This window comes from Arvicola amphibius, chromosome 18 (genome assembly GCF_903992535.2).
Source record: "Arvicola amphibius chromosome 18, mArvAmp1.2, whole genome shotgun sequence".
NCBI lineage: Eukaryota > Metazoa > Chordata > Mammalia > Rodentia > Cricetidae > Arvicola > Arvicola amphibius.
In genome coordinates this window covers 24,238,565-24,261,656 of record NC_052064.1, presented here as the reverse complement: position 1 = coordinate 24,261,656, position 23,092 = coordinate 24,238,565, and the positions used below count along the sequence as shown (strand labels likewise).

The 23,092-nt window shown below is 46.4% G+C and overlaps 1 protein-coding gene across 3 annotated transcripts in view; it reads right to left on the bottom strand.

Moving 5' to 3' along the window:
- Positions 1–23,092, bottom strand: part of Nab1 (NGFI-A binding protein 1) — a 41,333-nt gene that overhangs the window by 10,737 nt on the left and 7,504 nt on the right. For all 3 annotated transcript variants that reach the window (XM_038315197.1, XM_038315200.1, XM_038315198.1), the window contains exons 2-4: positions 19,495–20,329; positions 9,607–9,740; positions 8,224–8,275 (exon numbers count right to left, since the gene is read on the bottom strand). In XM_038315197.1, coding sequence (XP_038171125.1) covers positions 8,224–8,275; positions 9,607–9,740; positions 19,495–20,310 — 1,002 coding nt within the window. In that variant the 5' untranslated portion in view covers positions 20,311–20,329. The remainder of the gene's footprint in view (positions 1–8,223; positions 8,276–9,606; positions 9,741–19,494; positions 20,330–23,092) is intronic.

Sequence of the window (23,092 nt, the reverse complement as noted above, 5' to 3'; positions counted from 1 at the left end):
CAGGCTGGCCTCGAACTCACAGAGATCCGCCTGCCTCTGCCTCCCGAGTGCTGGGATTAAAGGCGTGCGCCACCGCCGCCCGGCTTAAAAACCATTTTTTTTCCCAATAACCAAGTAGAAAAAAAATGCTGCAATGTAATAAAATACTTTACTTTGAAATATAACATATTGGCTCAAAACATTTTCCCATTATGGTCTTTATATGCCATGCTTTCAAATATTTAATCTACCAAATTAATTCCCTAAATAACAATGATCTGTTTTTAATTTTAAAATGATTTTATGATTTTGAGACGTCTCATCCTACTGCCCAGACTGGCCCAGAGTTTACAATGTAGCTCAGGCTGGCCTTAAACCAATAAGCTTTCTGCCTTGGCTCCTGAGGGCTGGGATTAAGTGCGAATTGTCTGTTTTACGTTAGACATGAAGTAACATGATTGGTGGCAAAAAGTGACTAACTCTGACCCTCTGACCTAAGACCATGAACGTGGATCGTTTTCTCAGTTATTCCATTTTTCTCTTAAGAATTGTTTGACTCCTAAAACTCTAGCCTCAACTTGAGCAAACCTTTCTTTCTTTTTTTTTTTAAAAATATTTATTTATTTATTATGTATACAATGTTCTGTCTGTGTCTATGCCTACAGGCCAGAAGAGGGCACCAGACCCCATTACAGATGGTTGTGAGCCACCATGTAGTTGCTGGGAATTGAACTCAGGACTTTTGGAAGAACAGGCAACGCTCTTAACTGCTGAGCCATCTCTCCAGCCCCGAGCAAACCTTTCTTTAAGCTCAAGCTAGTGGACTTGAAACAAGCATTGAGAAGAGGCCGCAGCCAAAGCCCGCTGGCTTGCAGGAGCCCAAGGTCCCAGTTCACAGCATTTTCTACTAGCCTCAGAAACGATGCTTGGTTTCCTGCAGTCCACAGCTGCAGACACTAGCTCTGAGCCTAGGCTCAACCCATACGTTCCTCACATGAAGACATCTTGGAAACACCATCGTCATGGCTGGGTTTGTCCCGGGTTTGAAATCTAATCTTATTGTTCTTGCTGGTATGCAGAACAGACCATTTTGCCCCTGGGTATATTGCTCCATCTGTAGGATGCTCCGGCAGGCAGTTGTGAGGCTTAATTTATATCATCATTTTCAGAGGAACAAAAATGCATAGAAAATACTCAGGTCAGTGCTTGGCACGTAGGAATTACACATGAAAAGTATTTTTGTCATTTAGATAATACAACTAAAAAGCTACCGGGCTTAATGAAAATAAAACAGCCCAATGTAGGTGACATACCATTCCAGTTATATAGAGGGGAAAACATGTTTTAGGGATATTTACACAGTATATCTATTGGAGGATGAGTGGGTGATGTGGGAGTCCCCTCTGCGTGCTGTGATTACCATTAATGAATAAAGAAACTGTTTTGGACCTATAGCAGGGCAGAACTTATGTAGGCAGGGAAAACTAAGCTGAATGCTGGGAGAAAGAAGGGCGGAGTCAGAAAGAAGCCATGGAGCCACCACCGGAGACAGAGCTGAAAACTTTACCTAGTAAGCCACAGCCACATGGCGATATACAGATTAATAGAAATGGGTTAAATTAATATGTAAGAGTTAGCCAATAAGGAGCTAGAGCTAATGGGCCAAGCAGTGATTTAAATAATATGGTTTCTGTGAGATTATTTCGGGTCTAAGCTAGCCGGGCGGCCGGGAACCAACAAGCAGCGAGTGGCTCTTTGCAACAAGTGGGAAGTACAAACTTTATCACCAGCAAGAAAATCCTGGGTATGGGCAGGGGTGCACACTGTTGGAAAACACAGGAGAAATCCAGAAGCATCTATTGGACAGAGACCCAGAACACCAAGGAGGCTCCCTGGAGGGCATGATGTTGACGGGATGCCAGCGCTTCAGGAAAAGACGGTAACTCGGTAACTCGCATAGAGGCCCGAAGGCGAACCCGCCAGGCTGCAGCAGCACCGTTTTATGGTGGCTGCTGTAAGACAAGCCTTAAGGAAGAGAGCGGCAGGAAGGCTAGAGATGCACAGCTGGATTCTGTGGGGCCCGAGCAACATCTGAACCTCATCTCAAATACATGGAGCAAATATTCTCCTTCATATAGAGAAGCCACTGACAGACACTCTCTGAAGACCTGATTAAGGCCACACGAGGCACAGCTGAGATTAGCTGATGCCTATGCTGAAGACAAGAGCAGAGGTCTGGCACTATGTGGAACTCCATTTCAATCGAGGCTGCAGGGCCAGGCGTAGCTTAAGAGAGAACTAGAGACTGGTTGGATTCAGTCAAGAGGCAAGACTTTCTGCACACAAACCAGGCGTAGTGAGGTCGGGACTGGAGACTCCAAGCAGTTACCAGCTCAGGCAGGCTGTGGGTGGAGCTGCTCACACCCCAGACGCCCCCACATCTCAAACACCCTTGGAGGAGGCTTGTGAAGGAGGAAGAAGCTAGCCAGTCTTCCGCTAGAACCAGATGTGTGGTCTCAGCAAGTCAACCTCATTATTCTTGGCGTTCCCAAGTTTTTGCACAGAGATTGCATTACCTGCTTGGCGGGCTCAGGGGGAAGAGCTGTGGATATTAAATGAACTAATGCAGATGGCAAATCTTGGCAGAGAGTGCCTTCATGGTCAGGACTGTCCAGCCATGAGAATAACACAAGGCTGGGGAGGGGCCCTCCAAACGGCACGAGAAAGCTTTCTGGGAAGTGGGTAGTGCTTTGTCCTTAACAATGAGAAAGAAGCTATCTGGAATGTGTGAGAGAGAAGCGAAAGAGAGAACACGTCCTCACCTCCCACCCCCCTCTCCAGACACTGGTGCACTGGTAGAGGAGGCTTGGTCTCCTTCTCTGGGTTTGGCACAGGACTTACTCTGGGTCTCTGTAGCTGTCTTTCCAGGAACCAGCTGTTCCGTGCTATGAGCAATTTATCTCCACGTCACACTGCTGGCTGCTGCCATAATTCACAGTGTTCCCTTGGTGATGAGACTCTGGGCCTCAGCACTGAGAGAATAAGATACACGTCTGGAGGCTGTTCCTGCCCTAATTAGTCTCACCACCCTCACCGGTCTCCATCTCTCCCGCCAAGCACCAGCGGGCTGTTCGAAGCACTGCCCAGCTGTCTTGGAGTGACGGGGAGCGGCAGATGTTCCTAACCCCGCGTGTTTCCCCCTTTTCTCTATTCACGCTTCCTGGATGAGGAGCAGATTGCATGGCTTCTGCCTACTTCAGGCTCGCCAGCTTTTCTTTCCAGAAGCCCGGCCACGGGGTAGGTGGGCATGCTGACCCCGCCCCCCGCCCCGCCCCGCCCCCCTGGAGCGGCCGGCAGCTGTTTCCTCTTTCTGGTCCAGACCCAGTTCTCTTGACTTTCTGGGCTCCACTAAGAAATTCAAATCCATTCCACTCAGCTGCTTCTGTACTTCTCCTCCACAGGGACGGGGCATCCCTGCCCTTTTCCTAGCAGCTCTGGTGGAAGAAAGCTAACAGGGAAAAGACACACAGCAGAGAGTCCATCCACGCGCTCGGCGGCCATCAGGGGTCGGGACTGGGCTCTGCCTCCCTTTCTAAGAAGCTCCTGTGACTGTCATTACTGGAGATTATGACGGTTTGTCCAGGGAACCTCATGTGTTCCTAAACCAGGAAGAAATGCTACCGACGGACTCTAGTTTTAACCAGTATTTTATAATTTAAAACAGGCCAGGGATTCTGGCTCCTGACTCTTCATAGTCTATGATTGGCTGTCAAGCCATCTTACCCTGTTCACAGGTAGAGAATAAATAAATCAGACTGACTTTTATAGGTATACTCTACTTCCCCAACATACCTTCTAACCTCATTCTAAACAGGCAGAGTATTACACGGTGCTCTCTTTCATATAAATATATTCTGTGGCTACCACAGTAGTTACCATTTTCTACCGAAAAGTTACAGCTGTTTCCCAGTCATCCTTGGACTAGAAAACAGCTACTGCCATTCCTCTTCTTCGGAGACCACCAGTTCCGTACACGTTCCCTTTACAAACACGGAGCGGGAAGTTCTAAGCCCAACGGAGCTTTCCTGAGCCGTTGAGGTGTTTTGAGAGGGCTCATCGCCACCCAGAAAGGTACTGCCTGAAGCTCAGGCGTAAGACACAGGCTGGAAACCCTGACTCTGGCCCCTGGACAGCAGCATGGCGACTCTGGGTCCGCCGTGGCTGTCAAGCAGACGTCATAAATGCTTATATGCACACAAGAAAGTTTGTCACGGATGTCTAGCGTGACTGGTATAGGACAGCCTGAGTTAGAAAACCATCGTTGTTACGACTGTCCCGCGCTAGATGCTCCAGGGTCCCTGGTGAAAAGTAAGAACATGAACACACAGTTCATTCTCGGTTTAGCTAAAGGTGGGCTTCATGCAGCTGCTGACTGGCGCAGGTGTTTCCGAGCCTGACGTTCTAACACACAGGGCTTGGGGAGGGGCTTTCCCTGGAGGCCCACTTCCCTGCTGCCTCTGCCAGGCTCACCTAGGCGGGCAGGGTCTCTCTGTAATCATCTCATTTAATCTCGAAATTGAAGAAATAAGGCTCAAACTCTCTACATATTTTAATGTCTCACATACCTTGTAAGGTAGTATACTGGTGAAAGACAAAAGATAGATATGTCTACAGAGTGTATGTTGATGCCTGAGAAAAATCTAATTATGGCTTCTGTTACGGGACGACACTATGTTCTCTGGGGAGGAATGTCAGGCTACGCGTATTTAAGATTTATCCCACCCGACCCTTCACGTGCAGATCAGGACCCAGCAGTCAGCAATAAGTAGGGATCTGACTGTGCCTGGACACAGTGCCGTCTGACGTGCACCCCGAGACACTGATAACGGCAGCAGAACCGTTTCCTCCCTTAGCAGGTCAAATTCCTCTGATGTCACTTCTATCTGCCGGACATCACACTTTTTCTGTTTGTCGTTCACTGCAGAAATAAGTCTGTTAAACACGGGAACGAAGGAACAACTTGCACGTGCGCTTCCTGGCGGCTGGAGGAGATTTTGGAACAGAGGGAGAGAAGTAGCAGCTGCATTACTTTTGGCCTAAGCAACTAGGACTCCATCCCACGTCTATTTTTATGTTACTATCTTCAAATAAGGAATAAATTGAGAAGCACAAAGAAGTTGGCTAACGTGAAGGTGAAAGAGGCTCCAAGAGTTCTAAAGCCTCTCTGGTTTCGGGTTTCATTACGAGGTCCTCTGCATCAGCCACGCCTCTAGACAAGTCTATCTATTGTTTTTTTCTGAGCGTGTCTAGTATTTTGCTGTCTTTGTCTTCCCCTCATGCCGGTTGGTCTTTACGATGCCACCCTGAATACCCACTGGTGTTCCTACCTTCTTTAAAACCCAGCTCAGATGACACCTCCCCCAGGCGGCCCCACTTACACGTTATCCTATGCCACAGTCTCCCTCTCCAAAGTTGCCTCTTGGAAGACAAGCTCTTCCAAGGCACGGCTACTCGGTGAAGTGTCACAGGAAGCAGATCCACGACAGTCAGTCCTCCCCACCCCAGGAGCAGTTTCCAGAAGCAGAGGGGCAGAGACGACACCTGACCATGACTCAGAGCAGAGCCAGGCTGGGACGATGGTGGACCCCAGACTGGGAAACACGTCACGACACACACCGCGTGCACAGGACACACCGCGAAGAGGCTGACGACAATTCCTAGGTGCCTTTACAAAACTAAGCAAAACGAACGACGAGAAACGGTAAAAAGCGAATCACACCGTCCTAAATTCAAGCTAAGGTCTCCACTTGTTTCTAGGAACAAATCAGGAGTCTAGTGTTCACGCGAGCTCTAAAGAGAGGTGAGCTAGTTAGTCACTGGGCTTATTAGGAAGGATTAGAACTTTCACAGGAAAAAGGCAATACTGATCATTTTAAGCCTGAACAGAAAACTATTCAAGTGGCTTTATGACCCTAAAACAAAGATGAGCCCACCATACAGAACTATCCAGCTAAATTATCTCCAGTGAGATGTCTTTCAAGGAACTGAAATTTCACAGATAATGCAATTACCCAACACTTGAGTTCTCATGATAAACTGTAGAAAGAAGATGAAGTTTCAGCTCAGGGACACTGTGAGGGTCAAGAATTAGCGGCAGCTCCAATCAGCCACGTTTCAGCGTGGAACACTTGGGCTGACAGGAAGAGCAGACCAAGTCGTGACCACATCGAGGTCCCGTGCTGAAAGGAGACACAGGTAGGCCTCTCTCCCTGCAGCAGCCACGGCTAGGGTGAAGGGCCCAACAGCACAGGCTGGGTAGTATCTGTGTTCACCTGTTCTCCCTCAGTAGCAGCAGCAAGCCAAATCTACAAGGATCTTCTCCAGGCCCTTACCTTGGTGTGCGGTATGATTAAATGGTCTCACCACCTTTCGACACAGCCTGTTAGACAATGCCAAAAAACCTCCCGAGTGGTTCCCGAGGCTAGTCCATCTCCAAGAGTTCTCTACAGTGAACACCAGGCCAAGATGACAAACAGGAGCACAACTTAAAAGGGAACTGTCCCTTGGAAACAGAACACTCGTCTGAGAACTTTTACTTGAGGGCAAAGCTTTGAGAAATCAAAGCTACTTCTCCAGTCACTCACTGTTTTATCCGACAGCTGCTAATCATGCCTGGCCCACAGGCCAAAACCCTGCTCATCTCCAGCAGGGCAGACTGGCCCGGAATTAAACACAAACATCCTAGAATTCCAAGTAATTGTGCCTGCTATGAAACAAGCTGGCCAACAGTCAGAGTGTGATTTGGGGTACACAAGCCCCATTCCCCGAACTGGAGGCAAGGGAGTCAGAAAGCTCAGGCATAAACCAGGGATGGGCAGCAAACATCCATGGCCTTTGTCGGTCTGTGCAGGTGGAAGAGTGGGAGGAGCAACGGGAAGCAGCAAAGAGTAGAAGCCTAATTATGAGGGTTACAGATCTGTGTAGTAAGGAGGTCGCTTGTTTGGTTCCAGAACGCCTGGGGAGCTTAGACCCAAAATAATCACACAGAAACTGTATTAATAAAAACACTGCTTGGCCCATTAGCTCTAGCTTCCTGTTGGCTAACTCTTACATCTTAATTTAACCCATTTCTATTAATCTGTGTATCACCATGTGGCAGTGGCTTACTGGCAAAGTTTCAGCATGTCTGACTCTGGCAGAGGATCTATGGCTTCTCCTGCCTCTGCCTTCTTCCTCCCAGCATTCAGTCCAGTTTTCCCTGCCTACCTAAGTTCTGCCCTATCAACAGGCTAAGACGGTTTCTTTATTCATTAACCAATAAAGATAACACACAGACAGAAGGACCTCCCATACCAGATCTGGGAGGGTTTAAGCAATTAAAAATTATGTTTTCACAAGATAATTCTGGCTTGGTAGCAATAAGTGACTCTGCCACACAGACACCAGGCAAGGATAACATAGTGATGGAAAGTCTACTTTCAAATATCTGAAGAGAGCTATGCTTTTCTTGTTCAATTTCCACCTTTCCATTTACAAGTTAAAATTACAAGAACAGTCTCAACCAGGGTCCCTTGAGAAACGTTTGAAGTACAGTGATGTTTCCACAATTGTCAATTTCCTCAGAAAATACAAAGTGCTGCATTTGGCTCCTGAGTGACTAGCAGCAAGATGGTAAGAAAAGCCATTTGACCAGTGAAGACTTACAAGTCCACAAGACACTGATCACTAACCCAACCACTGATAATCTAGCTATCAATCTAGTCAATAACAGTTTCTTTTTAAGAATCTCTTGGGGGAGCAGGGAGAGACCTGACAGGTGGCTCAGTGGCTGAGCACACTGGCTGTTCTTAAAGGACCTGGGATCAATTCCCAGCAACCACACGGTAGCTCACAACTCTCCAGCGCTAGGGAATCCAATGTCCTTCTCTGGCCTGCATGAGCACTGCACACATGTGATGCATAGACATGCATGCAGGCAAACCATACACACACCTAAATAGAAATAATAAAATCTAAAAAACATTTTTAAAAAACAATCTTCTTGGCTTGCTCACTGAGATTACCACAGGTACTTGAGGGTAACAAAATTCCATATTGCTTTTAAGATTCTGTAATTTTTTTTTGTTTACTAAATGGCAGAGCCATTCTTTTTTGTCTGAACTAAGAAGATCTTACAATATTTTTGGTGATCTTATAAATGAAGCAATGCTTATTAGCACACACATATATTCCATGCAGCCATACCTCCACTTTAATTCTCTTCGGAGACAATTCTTCTCGTTCGCCACATTTTAGCCTGAAAGGAAGGGAGAAAGAAAAAGCTTGAGACAGCAGCAAACCTCATTCCCGAATGATCTCAGTCTGAAATGTTCCCTAGGAGTATTTAATTCTGAAACCACACCGTGAGAAATGACACACAGTAACCATTTACATAATCAAAGAGACAGTCTCCTCATTTCCAAGTCAATATTAGGGGATATCTAAGTAATATTAAATACTGTAAACTTGAGAACTCTACCAGAGAAAGCAGTATTTCATGACAATATAACAAAAAAATAAACAAAAAAAGAAAAATATTCAAGGGATGTGTCTCTTTAAGAGTTCAGCAGGAACCATTTAAGGTAACACAATAAAAATGGTCATTTGAAACAAAAGCTGTGAGGCGTATGAAATAAGATGTTTTGTGCCCGTCTCTCGACACTCCGGACATTCTTGCCTGACTCGGTCTTCCTTCTGGGAGCTATCCCAGGGTCACACTAGCATACCTAGGCATCCATCAGCACTAGGGCATCCCGTGCTTCAAGGCTCCACCTTGATGTATTCTAGCCAACTAAATTACAAAGTCAATCTAACTTATACGTCACTGTCAAAAAAAAAAAATCCCTTAAAATGTAAAAAGTGTATTTTGGAATAGGCAAAACACAAGTTTACTTATTGTGGCATTATTTCCAATAACCAAACATTACAAACAGGAATCCACCCAAGATCTCGTCTTCTTACACAACCAGCAAAGGAACCAGCTTCCTCACGGCCACCACCAAGCCCGGCTGTCTGTGAGTGTGTCCATGTGTCCTCAGCTTCACACTCAAAGCTGAGGTCTGCGTGAGACAATGTCTACCTGTGGCCAGAGCACTACACCCTTAGAGACTGAATCTTTCATACGTGGGGACACAGAGGAGGATCACACAAATCAAAACCTGCTGTTAAGATCAGAAGGCCCAGTGGCCACCACGTAGTGGGCTGCTGTGGACACATTACATACAGTCTATTTATCTCGAAACCCAGAGTAAGGTTTCAGGATGTCTTCATTAAGAACACATGTTAAGTGCTTGAACAAGTAGATTTAACAGCCGGTTTCAACATCATACAATGCATACATGTATTCCAATACCAAATGGTACCCATTGATCCAGATACTTTTAATGTTTTTAAGAGCCAGCTAAAAATAATTTAATCAAAAAAATTTCTTTGAACACTGTTTTGAAAAGTGACTGCATTACTTAGCACTGTTTAATTCTTCTGTATTAATTATATCTTACCTTTTCTGGAACACGCATATGTTAACCATGAACGATGTTTCAAACTCTGTTCCTACCCAGTGTGCAAATGCACCCCTCCCTGACGTACCTGGTGGTCCTGTACGTGTACTTGTAAGTGACTTCTCGAGAAACCTGCCTGGCCAGGGCGAAAAGTTCATCTCTTCTCGTCAGCAGGGCGTTATCCTTCACACAAAGCTGAGCGGCTGCTTCGTTAACAGTGAGCTAGGCATCCAAAAATAAATAAATAAAAATAAATAAATAAACATGTCTATCTCGTTAAATAATAGAAGGCTTCACTTAATGTGAAAAATTCACATCCTGATGGGAAGAAGTAACTCAGAGAGCTCCATTATCCCCTGTCTCAGACTGCAGAAGGGGCAGCTGACTTTGTCTTCTGGAGACCAACCAATTCGACATAATTATCCTGTTTTTTACCTACTTGCATTTGCATATTCTGTATTTTTGACTTAGGGAAGCTTATGAATGATAAAGAAATATTCTACATCTCATTTCTTTTATGGAAGAAACCCTACAAATTGGTTTTTGAAGTGGTGACAGTCTTTCTTAGTTCAACATGACTATACGCAGCTGGCTGAGTTTCTCACCTGAGCGGACATGAAAATTCCCAATGCAGCACTCATCAGATTAACTTCAACAGCACCGTAGTGACGAGTCAGTGTGGCACTGGAGAAATGACATCGCAGAGACCAACTTTCTATATTGACTCGATTCAGTAATTCTTAAAATACTGCCAGCATCATCACTGGCTGGTCAGACACCTGTGCTGAAACTTCAGACGGCACAGGAACTCGCTAACAGATCTGTATGTCCTCCACAGTTCTGCCAAGCTGACGCAGGGAGCTACTGGCGGAGCAGCCATACTTCTTCCAGAAAGCAAGAGACGCCCTCCACCACAGTGTGGGCAGTGGCAGGAAGGAGGGCTTGGTGCTGGCCAGACCTGGTGTTAATTCTGTACCACCCACCGCTCATGGCGGGTGCGTCTGGACAACAAAAGGCTCTGTCTCCAGCCTCGGGGAGACGGCACCCCTCAGAGGCTCTCACACGAGGTTTGAGAGGTGTTCGGTTCTCACTTTTGCTTTAATTAGAAAGTTCAGGCATTCACTTTTTCTCTCTCCCCTGGCACTTCACCCTCACTGCTAATAACTTCTCTTATTTCTCTGCACTAAAACCTTTCGAGTCCTTTTCCATGTATGCAAATCTGTACCTTTTATGTTTTTCCATGGTTTACGACGAAAAGTTGGCATAGTTACATCGGCACCGGATATGGCTTCTATGCACAGGAAATATTGTTGGCTCATCACTGGATTTTAAAAATCCTTTATGTTATTTTTGCTACACATAACCAAGCCATTCCGGGAAAGAGCAATACATTCTTTATCCCAGCCTCACCTAGGCAACCCCAGTCCTTCACTTATTACAGCAGAAAAACACATTCATAAATGTTCATCTTTGCGTGCCTATCTAATAGTTTACTTGGCATAAACTCCAACAAATAGACTTGTGAGATCATAGAACATACTAAGTTTTAATACGTTTTTTTTTTAAGATTGATTTTTATTTATACGTCTTGAGAGTACGTCACATGTGTGCAGAGGCCCCGAAGAAGCCAAAAGGGGGTGTAAGGTCCCCTGAAGTTGAGAAAGCTGCCAGACGTGGGTGCTGGAAACTAGACTCAGGCGCTCCAAGAGCAGCATGCCACTCTCGAAACACTGAGCCACAGTGCCAGCTCCTACTAACTTCTTATGCCCTACCACAGTTCCCCGTTAGATAAACTTCTCTAAATGACACCATGGGCACTCGCAGGGAGACTGTTCCTAGAATCCTGCCCTGTGTTGCTTCCCTTTAAAAAAGCAAAACAAAAAATAACAACAACAACAACAACAACAGAAAACTTTACCTGCTTCATGTATGTAACTGGAATCTGGCTTTGGTTTCCGTGTATCTGACTAGAAATCAATCCTTTCCTGTGTCTATTTCTGAGGTCTATTGCTAGTGGCACGCCAGTTTCGTCTGTTGTGGTGTCTCGTTTTCCTATGGACTTCGGGAAGTTGAGCACTAACTTTGAATCATATGTGGTGCAGGTCTCTTTTCTTACATTTTTCAACAGCCTTATAGTTTTTCCCTCTGGATGCTGTCTTAGTCACTGTTCTGCTGCGAAGAAACACCATGTCCAAGGCAATTCTTATAGAAAAAGAAAGGAATTTAACTGCTTACAACTTCAGAGGGTGTCTCAGTCAGAATTTTTTTTTTTTTTTTTTTTTTTTTTTTTTTTTTTTTTTTTTTTTTGGTTTTTCGAGACAGGGTTTCTCTGTGTCTTTGGAGCCTGACCTGGAACTCACTCTTGTAGACCAGGCTGGTCTCGAACTCACAGAGATTCGTCTGCCTCTGCCTCCCGAGTGCTGGGATTAAAGGTGTGCACCACCACCGCCCGGCTCTCAGTCAGAATTATTATCGCTGTGATAAAACAGCGTGACCAAAGCAACTTAGGGTGGAAAGGGTTTATTTCACTTACATTTCCTTCCAGGTAACAGTTCATCCCCGATGGAAGTCAGGGCAGGAACTCACACAGGGCAGGAACCCTGAGGCAGGAGCTGATGCAGAGGCCATGGAGGGGTGCTGCTTACTGGCTTGCTCCCCATGGCTTGCTCAGTCTGCCTTCTTACCACACCCAGGACCACCAGCCCAGGGATGGTTCCACCCACAATGGGCCCTCCAGTATCAGTCACTAATTACGAAAATGCCCAACAGGCTTGCCTACAGCCCGATCTTATGGAGGAGTTTTTCACTTAAGGTTTCCTTTCGGATGACTCTAGCCTGTGTCAAGCTGACATAAAGTCAGCCAGAACAGAGGTTTGGTCCATTATCATCATGGCAGGGCCAAGGCAGCACTCAAGGTACCCGGAGCAGTAGCTGAGAGCTGTATCCTGAACCAAGGGCAGAGAGGCAGAGAGGGAGAGAGGGAGAGAGGGAAAGGAGATGGGGAGAGGGGGAGAGAGGGGGAAAGGGGGAGGGAAGAGAGGAAAAAGGGAAGAGATGGAGAGAGGGAAGGGAGAGAGGAGGGGAGGGAGGGAGAGAGAGGGAGAGGGAGAGAGGGGGAGAGAGGGGGAGAGAAGGAGGGAAGAGGGGGAGGGGGAAGAGAGGGAGAAGGAGAGAGAGAGAGAGAGAGAGAGAGAGAGAGAAGGGGGGAGGGAGAGAGAGGGTGTGTGTGTGTGTGTGTGTGAGAGAGAGAGAGAGAGAGAGAGAGAGAGAGACATGGAAGGAGGGAGCAAGCACACCTGGGCCTGGCATGGCCTCTGAAACCTGAAAGCTCACCCCAGTGACACACTTCCTCCAACAAGGCCACACCTGTAGGAGCCTATGGAAGCCATTGTTATTCAAACCACCACAGGTGCCACGCATGGAAACTCTTCCTTCCCTAGAAACACTTCAAGGTTCCTCTGTCTAAGCCCATCTTACCTTTCCCACGTTAGCATTTAATCCACCCAGAATGTGTCATAGTGTGTTAGTATGACAGAAGTGTCTGACATCATGTGTCATGGTATGTGGTATGACACGGATGTCTGACATCATGTGTCATGGTATGTGGTATGACACGGATGTCTGACATCATGTGTCATGGTATGTGGTATGACACAGATATCTGACATCATGTGTTATGGTATGTAGCATGACACAAGTGTCTGACATCATGTGTTATGGCATGTAGTATGACACGAGTATCTGACATGTGTTGTGGTATGTAGCATGGAACAGGCATCTAACATGTGTTATGGTATGTAGCATAACACAGACGTCTAACATCATGTGTTATGGTATGTAGCATGGCACAGATGTCTGACATCATGTGTTTGGTATGCTGTATGGCACAAATGTCTGACATCCTGTGTTTGGTATGTCTACCACCACCCTCCCTGGATTTCCCACTGCACTGTAGTACATGTTCTCAGGGTGCCTTTCCTGCTGACTGCAAGGCTGAACGACCTGTGGTGAACTCACGGCTGAGCTGAGCACCAGGGCAGCATCAAGGATCAGCTGCGTCCTCATGCGTTTCCTTTTTCTTATTTTTGAGGGTTTTATGTAGCCCAGGCTGGCTTTGAACTCTCTAAGTAGCAGAGGATGGCCTTGAACTCCTGCTCCTCCTTCTCCACCACCCAGCACTGGATCACAGGCGTGAGCCACTACACCTGGTCCCTGCTTTTGAAGGTTAAAGGGAAATACACCCTACAGAAGGACACCATGTGACCTGCAGGCCCAGCATACCCGCCACCAACAGGACCCTTCTCAGATTGCTTTCTGGGTAGCCGTTTTTTATACTTGTAAATCTAAATGACTATGGAAAGCCCTTGATTACCAGTGAGATAGCTGGGTTACTCACATGCAGAACTACTAGTTTAGATACAACCACAGAAAACAATTTTTCAACATAAACTGAAGACTGTTTCATATGCCTTCTGCAAACTTACAGGACAAACAACGTAACACATACACGGTCATGGAATTTCAACGCCAACGGGCCGGAAAAGAAGGCGGAACTTTCCCTGCTCTAGAGGATCCTGCTGGTGAGAGACTGGAGTGAGAAGCTAAGTCATGGTCCCCCCGTTCTGCCCGTCTGTCAGTGTTCCCCAGATTCCATGGCCTCTACTTGGCAATAGCTAGTGTAGGACCCAGCCGTGACAAGCTCAACAGAGGCCCGAGTCTCAGTAGTTTACCATAAGAAAGACCATGAGGGGCTGGAGAGATGGCTCAGTGGTTAAGAGCACTGCCTGCTCTTCCAGAGGTCCTGAGTTCAATTCCCAGCAACCACATGGTGGCTCACAACCATCGGTAATGAGGTCTGATGCCCTCTTCTGGCCTGCAGGCAGACACATAGATAGAATATTGTATACATAATAAATAAATATTAAAAGAAAAAGAAAGACCATGAATGGAGATCACCCAGGCACTACACAGGAACAGACCATCCAAAGGAAATTCCTAACGTTCCAACCATTGTAGACAGGATCACCTGACAGCACACACCCATCGCCTTTCACCAGGACACCCCAAGACAAATGTCAGCCAACCAGAATTGAACCCATCACTCCATACCCTGCTAATCTAACTTTTCTGGTTTTTGTCTTTAAATAATGCCCTCAGAAGGGCGGGGACCTCCTCCTGCTGCTGCTGCACTGACGAGGTCCCTGCTGGCTTGTAATGCTCACACAATAAACCTTGCTTTTGCATTTCCTTGAGTCGGTCTCCCTGGTGGCCTTCTGGGGTCCCTACGGCCTGGGCATAACATTAGCACATCTGTGACTACTACTTTTGAAGAGGACTGCAATTGTTGTCTCGGGCACTGCTGGCTGCAGCTGAGAGCCACCACTGCAGCTTTCCAGAGTAACAGTCAGGGCTGTGCTCCTCGAACGGGCTCATGCATTTCTCCTGCTTCCTGTTTTCATAGCCCCACATCGTCAGATTCCATTCCTATCTTCGCCTCGAAGATGAGCTCTTAGTCATTTACAGCTGAACCGGAAACAGCTCAGTCATCTTCGTCTTCAGAAAAAGGTGGTTCACCAATTCTGTGACTGTTCCTCTCAATGCAGTTAACATGTTTATCACTAGTGACCGAATTATTTAACTGTTGTAATGGTAAAAGTCAAATGTTGCAGGTCCCCGAGTGGCTGCGGTGGGCCATGAGTCCCAGGCAGGGAGCTGCATGGTGGGTGAGACCTCGATGGGGCAGCCAGTCCCACGAGGAGAGACAGACGGGCACGCCACGAGGCCACTGCAGGCCTCCACAGGCAGTTGGTTCAGGGCAGGGAGACATGAGCGAGCGAGAGACAGAGACATGGATAGGCACGCCATGCTCTGGAAAGCTATTTCCTTCCGGGGGGGGGGGGGGGGAGGACTTCTAAAAGCTCTTAGGGATATGAGTTCAGTCAAAGAAATCAGACATCACAAACAGGGCCAGTGAGATGGTCCAGAGGGTGAGGAGCTGCACCAAGCCTTCTTGACTCAAGTGCAAATTCCAGGATTTCACAGTGGGGAGAACCAACCACCAAGTAATTTAGACAGGAACCCTTAGAATAAAATGACAGTGGCAGGGAGGATTCACTCATGTTTAGAAACAACAACAAATTCTAAATAACTCATGAGTCAAATCACAAAGAGAAAACAATAAAAAAAAAAAGATCAAAACTTAATGAATCCATGCATGGTGAAAGCACAGAGCCACCACAGGTCCACAGGTTACATCAGAAATATAAGAAAAATGAACACTACTGAACCCAACACCCAGTTTAATTTATAGGAGACCATAGACACGACCCAACCCAAACCTCCACTAAGATAACAAAAGTTCTTCTTCAAATCAAATAAGCTCTTTCTGTAAAACACAGAGGGACACTTTAGGGTTCATAGGCCGGATGCTGTTCGGCTGTTCAACCCTGTCATTGTAGCTTAAAGACAACCACTGAGATTGCACAAAAAAGCACGGGCTGTTGCAACAGTTTGTTCACAGAAACAGGAGGCAGGCCTGGCCCACTGACCCTTCCGTGCGGTTTTCAGAGAAAAACTGTCGAATTTCTGGGCAAGGGTGGTAGGTGGGGGAGAGACCATACAGACTAGGCTAGGTAATAATTACAAATAACTACGTACCGGTGTTGGGAGATGACCTGAATCGACATGTTTAGAAAAACGTAAACTCACCAAATGATTCAAGAAGAAATAGATTACCTTCATAGTCCTACAACTAACTTCTTAAAGCCATCCAAGGAAAACCCAACACGTCTTTTCAAGCGTCAGGTGCTGCAAACCACGCCCTCTGAGTGGAAGCGGCGGAGGAAAAGCATCTCTGTGAGCAGCATGCCCTTGTCTGGGAGGGCCCCGGGTCCACTCCTTCTTCTCTCCAAACTGAGGCTGCTGGAATTCTGAAGCCTCTCCGCTCTGGTTTCTTAGACTGTGCTGGCCCCTGACTGAAGCTGGCCTCACTGTCATGGGCCTGGGGCTTGATCTTGGTGACTTCTTAGCAGCCTGGTCTCCTACAGTTTTGACGGAACTGCAATCTATGAGCATTTCCACCTGGCAGCTCTCAGTTCCTGGACCAGCGACAAACGCCGGGCAGGGGAGCCGCTAATGAGCTCACAGAGCTCTAAGTCCTGCATGCTCTCCCGTCTTGCCATTTCCAGTTTCCAGTTTATTTCTCATCATCGGTTGACTCAAGATCCGAAGCACACTGCCCGCCTTCTTGACCCCATCCTGTCTCCTACTATAGCTCTGGACAGAAAAGATCTTCCGCCGGCTGAAATCCCTAGTGCCATACCTGGGGTTGTCCCTGTCCTATACCAAGAATGGGAGTGGTTGTAAGTGTGTGTATGCGTGCGTGAGCGTGTGTGTGGATCACGTGTACATCAACTACCTACTTTGTAACTTTAAAGCTACAGAACAGCGCTCTATTGTATAATTCTTGACTGTATAGGACACAGTGCTTTGGGGGAACAAATACAAACATGTTTACAAGAAAAGAAGAATTTAGCCGGGCGGTGGTGGCGCACGCCTTTAATCCCAGCACTTGGGAGGCAGAGGCAGGCGGATCTCTGTGAGTTCGAGACCAGCCTGGTCTACAAGAGCTAGTTCCAGGACAGGCTCTAGAAACTACAGGGAAACCCTGTCTCGAAAAAACCAAAAAAAAAAAAAAAAAAAAAAAAAAAAGAAAGAAAAAAAAAGAAAAGAAAAGAAGAATTCTACGGACTTCTTGGGGTTGACATTTCCCCCCTGGCATCGGAGATGGTGGTTTTAACCACTACTAACTAAAGATTTAAACAAAAGCATCGAAGTTTTTTTGTTTTGTTTTGTTTTTTTTTTTTTTTTTTTTTTTAACAAAGAAAGCTCTCAGAACAGTTAGATGGAGCCAAGGAAGTCAGATATTTCCTGATGGGGAAACTGAAGGTAAGTAGGTGGCATTCTTTCGCTCTAAATATCTATAAATATTAAAATGTCTTTCTCTGATTTATATAGCTAATATTTTCATAATGCCTGGAAGGCCTCAACGGCGCTTCTACCTTCTTGTCTCTCATTAATTTCAGACTTCCAGTGTCCTCCAAGGTCTGAGAGAGTCGGGGAGTTGGAGAAAGCCGGGTTTGTTAACTTCTACCCCCATCTACAGTGTTCTGATAAATGCACACACTTGAGCTCTAAGTAACAAGAGCTGTCCAAGGGAAATTCTGAGGCCAGAGGACTTTCCCAAAGCTCCACCCCCATCTCCCAGCACCCACTGCGCGTCTGCGGCTTAGGTCGGCCTCAGGACTTACACACCATCTACACCTAATGAAGCAAAGAGCAAGCAAAATCAAAGGCCTTTGCAGCAAAGGCCTAGCAAAAACATGATTCTCTCGAATCGTTTAATTTAAGGAAGGGTGGTTTTCATCGTGAAATTGGTTAGGGTTATTTTGTTTTGTTTTTTGTTTTTTTTGTTTTTTGTTTTTCGAGACAGGGTTTCCCTGTAGTTTCTAGAGTCTGTCCTGGAACTAGCTCTTGAAGACCAGGCTGGCCTCAAACTCAGAGATCCGCCTGCCTCTGCCTCCCGAGTGCTGGGATTAAAGGCGTGCGTCACCACCGCCCGGCTGGTTAGGGTTATTAAAGTAATTTTGTAAAAGTTACTTTGACATTGGTGAAAGTATGGGATTTTTACTCAACTTTGTGCTTCACCTGTAAAACTTTAAATATTATATAAAAGATTAAAGTGCGAAGCTAAAATCCCCAGCACGTTTCACCCTTTTCCCTGCTAATTACGGCTTTCTAGCTGGATACCTTTATTCATTGACAGGTGATTTAAAAAGGCACTGAAGAGCATGCAAACGCTCCAGCACATGGGTGCCTGTGAACCAGGAGACAAGGTGATACCCCATAACTGTTTGTGCTAATTCCAAAAGAGACCATTCAGATCAGCCGTTCTTGCCAACTAACTCTGCAGTCATAAACCTTGGCCTTCATATCCAAAACGATTTATGTTAAAAGATCAGAGGGTGAAACGCAGATAACAAGATTAACATAAAAAAAAATCAACCATGATAGCCATGAAATGGGTAGTGAGGGAAAAATTCTCATACCCTTTTACATCTACTCATACCATTAAAGCAGAGAAGAAAATCAAATCGATGCAATAAAGACATTCAATATACATAGAATCTGACCAAACAAGAAAATACATGTGAATAAAAGAATTACAAAATTTCTTACTGAGGAATGTAAAAGATCTAAATAGGGAAAACCATATACTGTACCCACACATAGGTCACATTACTATAAATATGCCAAATATTATCAAGTCAACTGCACGGCAAAACATTTTTAATAACATATTTTTTAAAAAAGGAACTTGATAAATGTATCTAGAATTTTGTTTAGAAGGAAATGTGTAAAATTACCAAAACCTTAGAAACCAAACTAAACCAAACCCAGAAAAGCTGTAACACAAGAGACAGACATACTTGTTTTTCCGAGAGACAGACAACATCGTAAGGCTACCTAGTCTATACAGTGCGTGCCACTGAGGGACACAAGACTCTATTCAGCCGAACAGAACCACATCAACAGATATAGCTAAGTAAAATAGTGAATGCCAAAGGACGAATGGCCGTATGTGGAAACAGTATTATATCAGTCAAGGGTTTATGTCCATAAAATATATGGCGTTTTCATCAATCTTGGTTTGTTTTTCTGAGATAGGGTCTCACGATAAAACCCTAGGTGTCATGCTTCCGTATTTTCAGGGCTGTTCCTCCCCTGAAAACCATAAGCAAACTCCTTGCTGGGAGCAGTAGCACACGCGGGCTTGCTCGCGCACACCCACACCCACACACCCACACATGCAGGAACTCACAGGCTCACCCACACCCACCCCCATCCCCTCCCCCCCACACGCCCACACATGCAGGCACTCACAGGCTCACCCACACCCACCCACCTCGTTCCTTACCTCATGCAAAGTGAGGTGTTTGCCATCCTTTCTCTTGGAGTCGAACCGCCCATAGATGGCGCTATACTTTCGAATCTCCTCTTCTTTGTGAGGGTCATCATCGCTCATCTCGAAGATGTGACCAATCATTTTGGCCAACTTCTTATTGTTCTTGAGCAGCTCTTTCACTTCGTTCAAGTCACTTTTGGGCAGCGTGGAAGCCATCCGCTCCACACACTCGGCCACAGAGAGCGCGGCGGCAGCATCCAGAGCCTCGCTGCTTTCCTTCGGGGAAGCCGGGGAGCCCAGGTCGGCTGGGGAGAGGCTGTGCTCGCTCTCACTGGCGTGGTGTCCTTGCCAGAGCCTGGACTCGCTGACGCTCTGCAGTGCCAAACTTCCCACCTCTGACTTGCCCTGACCCAAGCTCTGCACACACGTGGTGGCGGCGCACTTAGGGATCTTTAAATGGGGTTCCCGCGCACTGCTGTTCCTTTCATAACTATTGCAGGATATGCCGAGCCAGGTTGGTGATCCCTCTGGTAATTTATAGATGGGTATGCTACTGACCGGAAGGGAAGTCAGTGGCTGATTGAAAAGGCCAGGGTTTGTAACCCAGTCTCTCAAAGCCTTCTGCAGCCTTCTAACGTGAAGGGGCTTGCTTGCCATGCCCACGAGAGCCATGATTTCCAAAAATTCCTCTTCTCCAGCTTCACAAAGTTGCTGGACGTCATCGCCACCTTGTTGGATGAAGGCATCGAAGTAAGAAAGCAGGTTGGCCTTCTGCAATATTCTGTACAGCTGCAGCTCCCCCAGGGTCCTGGGTAAGGCCGTGGCCATCACTGTGGATGGGCTTAACCTACAAAAAGAAGGGAGAGAAGGCTCAGCACACTCACTTCGAGCTCCACCATTGGGCTGAGACAGGCAACACAGGCGGAAAAAGACGCGAGCCATCCGCAAAGGGTTGATAGTTAAGGATGCTATCTCCCGACAGGCATACTTTATCCAACCCTGCACTCGGCTCAGAAAGACAGTCGCTAAACTGACCTATGCTCTCAAAGCAAACAGCGATAAAACACAGACTGGGAACTCAGAGCAACGCTCGCCAGGTTTAGCCAACATTCTTAACTTTACGTTTTCTTCCCTTCAGTGTGGATGTGGTGGCGAAGATGAATAAAAATTAGCAAGAAGGAGGAAGCCATCACAATACCACTCGCTGAAGTCTTGTGTGTGTGTGTGTGTGTGTGTGTGTGTGTGTGCGTGTGTGCGTGTGTGCACCTGGCAACATGATAAATGCTACCATATTATGTCTAATCTTCAGGTAACCCCCCTGAGACATATTGTGCATCTCAGTCTATAATCCAGCCAGGGAAAGAGACATATTTCAATACGAATTGAAGGTAGGAAAACAGGCAGCAAAGAGGACAGAGCTATCATTATCAACATATAATGAGTTCCATGAGTTCAGGAAGGAGAGGTGGCAAGTACTTCCATGAGGCAAAGCAAGCTTGTAACCAAGACACCCATGGATTGAAAGGGGGCAATCACAGGAGGCCGACACCTTCACACCGTGGTGGTGGTGGTGGTGGTGGGGATGGAAGGCCAATTCTACCACAGAGGGCAGCTGACTGGAGACAACAGAAGCCGAGCTGGGAAACAGCAAGTCACCATGCCCAGACCTGGTTTCAAAAGCCACTAACAAGAACGCTATAGGAATTATAATCTCAACTATCAATAAAGGACTCTATTACTCTAAGAAGTACCTGCTCAGCCATATCTCCTAGGACCTCTGAAACCCACATTTTGATCAACTATCAACCTCCTTCAACTCCATGGCTCTCTTATTTACATAGACTAGTATCGGCATGGCCTCATGAATTTTCCACATATTAAACTATCAAGGACTGATCGGGGGCTTCTGCTGAAAGGAGACACATCCAGTGCGCATTTGGAAAACACTTCCTCAGTCCCTCCGCTCCACTGGGTGAGTTCTGAATTTGGCAAGCAATGCAAGCTTACATGATGCTCGGTCTCTGCGTCTAGGCACCAAACACTGCTCGTTCTGTGAGCGCCTCGCCCTTCAGGTCTCCCGTCACCCGCACACCATATCAGTCCTCCCAGGAAAACGCACTGTCTTCTAAATCACCTCAGTAAGGACCCAGGTGGGTAGGGTCCACCACCTATCTGGACACTGGCCCCCCAAACACAGCCTTGAGAGCTAGACCAAGTTTGAGCATGCATTACAAGTACACCATAGCACACAGAAGGTCTTCTGCATCATGGCTGGGGTAGAAGCAAAGAAACGTACTTCCTCATCGTTTACCTAGGGCAGCTGCGCTGCATGTTTTCACACTATGTGGGAAAAAAGAGATGTGGGAGTCCCCTCTGTGCTGTGACTGCCATTAATGAATAAAACAACTGCCTTGGCCTGTTGATAGGGCAGAACTTAAGTAGGCAGGGAGGACTGGACTGAATGCTGGGCAAAAGAAGGGTGGAGTCAGAGAGACGCCACGGAGCCGTCAGAATCAGACATGCAGAATCTTTGCCGGTAAGCCACTGCCATGTGGCGATATACAGATTAATAGAAATGGGTTAAATTAATATAAGAGCTAGCCAATAAGAAGCTAGAGCTAATGGACCAAGCAGTGACTTAATTAATATAGTTTCTGAGTGGTTATTTCTGGTGTAAGCTAGCCAGGAGGCTGGAAAGAACAAGCGACCTCCTCCTCCTACAAAAAAGTCCACACATAAAAGCATGTATATGCGGTCTTTTCCGTAAGAGGACGGTAGCTTCACAAGGTCTACGGAGTGCTATGCTAACTCACACCATTTCTTTCCCAGATTATGGGATACAGGAAAACAGTTCACGATAACAATAAGGTGAACATAACGTTTCAGTCCTTTATAGCAATGAGAAAAATGAGTATTTGTTAGACAAATATAAAAACACAAAAGGATCTTGGGACCCAAAAGACTTGGGCCTAGATTGTAGTCTTCTGAGGCAATGGTTTTACAAACCAGCAGTTTTCAAGCCTTACCCTGTTTCCTGTACTTTACCAAGCCTCCTGGCTCTTGAGAGAAAGTCCTTGCAGACTGGGGAAAGCAGTTCACAATGTAAAGGAGGACGGGGACAAGTGTACCATTTCCGAAGCCATAATAACAGATGAAAGACAGACATACTGCTCAGAATCCCAGGAGGCTTTCCAGAGACCCACACCCACAGTGGGGAGAAGAGGTTTTCTCCCAGAGCTTTCCTGCTGGAAGGCTGTGTCAGTCTCTGTCAAAGCCCGCTGTGATCATTTAAACGCCCACGACTTCATATAGTTACTTGATTCGATTTAAAACTCCTATGAGACTTTCTGTTTCCACAACATCGGTAACCATTGGATGAAGGTCAAATTAGCTGAAAATAAACTTCGCCTGGGTCTCTCTAAGCTGGGTATCAAGGGTCCTAACACACCGATACATACAGATAGTTGATGATACAATATATCCACTCAGCTAAAAGCTACACTACCTGGCACCATGAGCACCAATCGAGCCTCTGCAGCCTCTGCGGCTTAAAGAAAGCACTGACTTGTTCCTGCTGTCTCCCAGAGGTAACCCAGGCCCTACTGCCCTG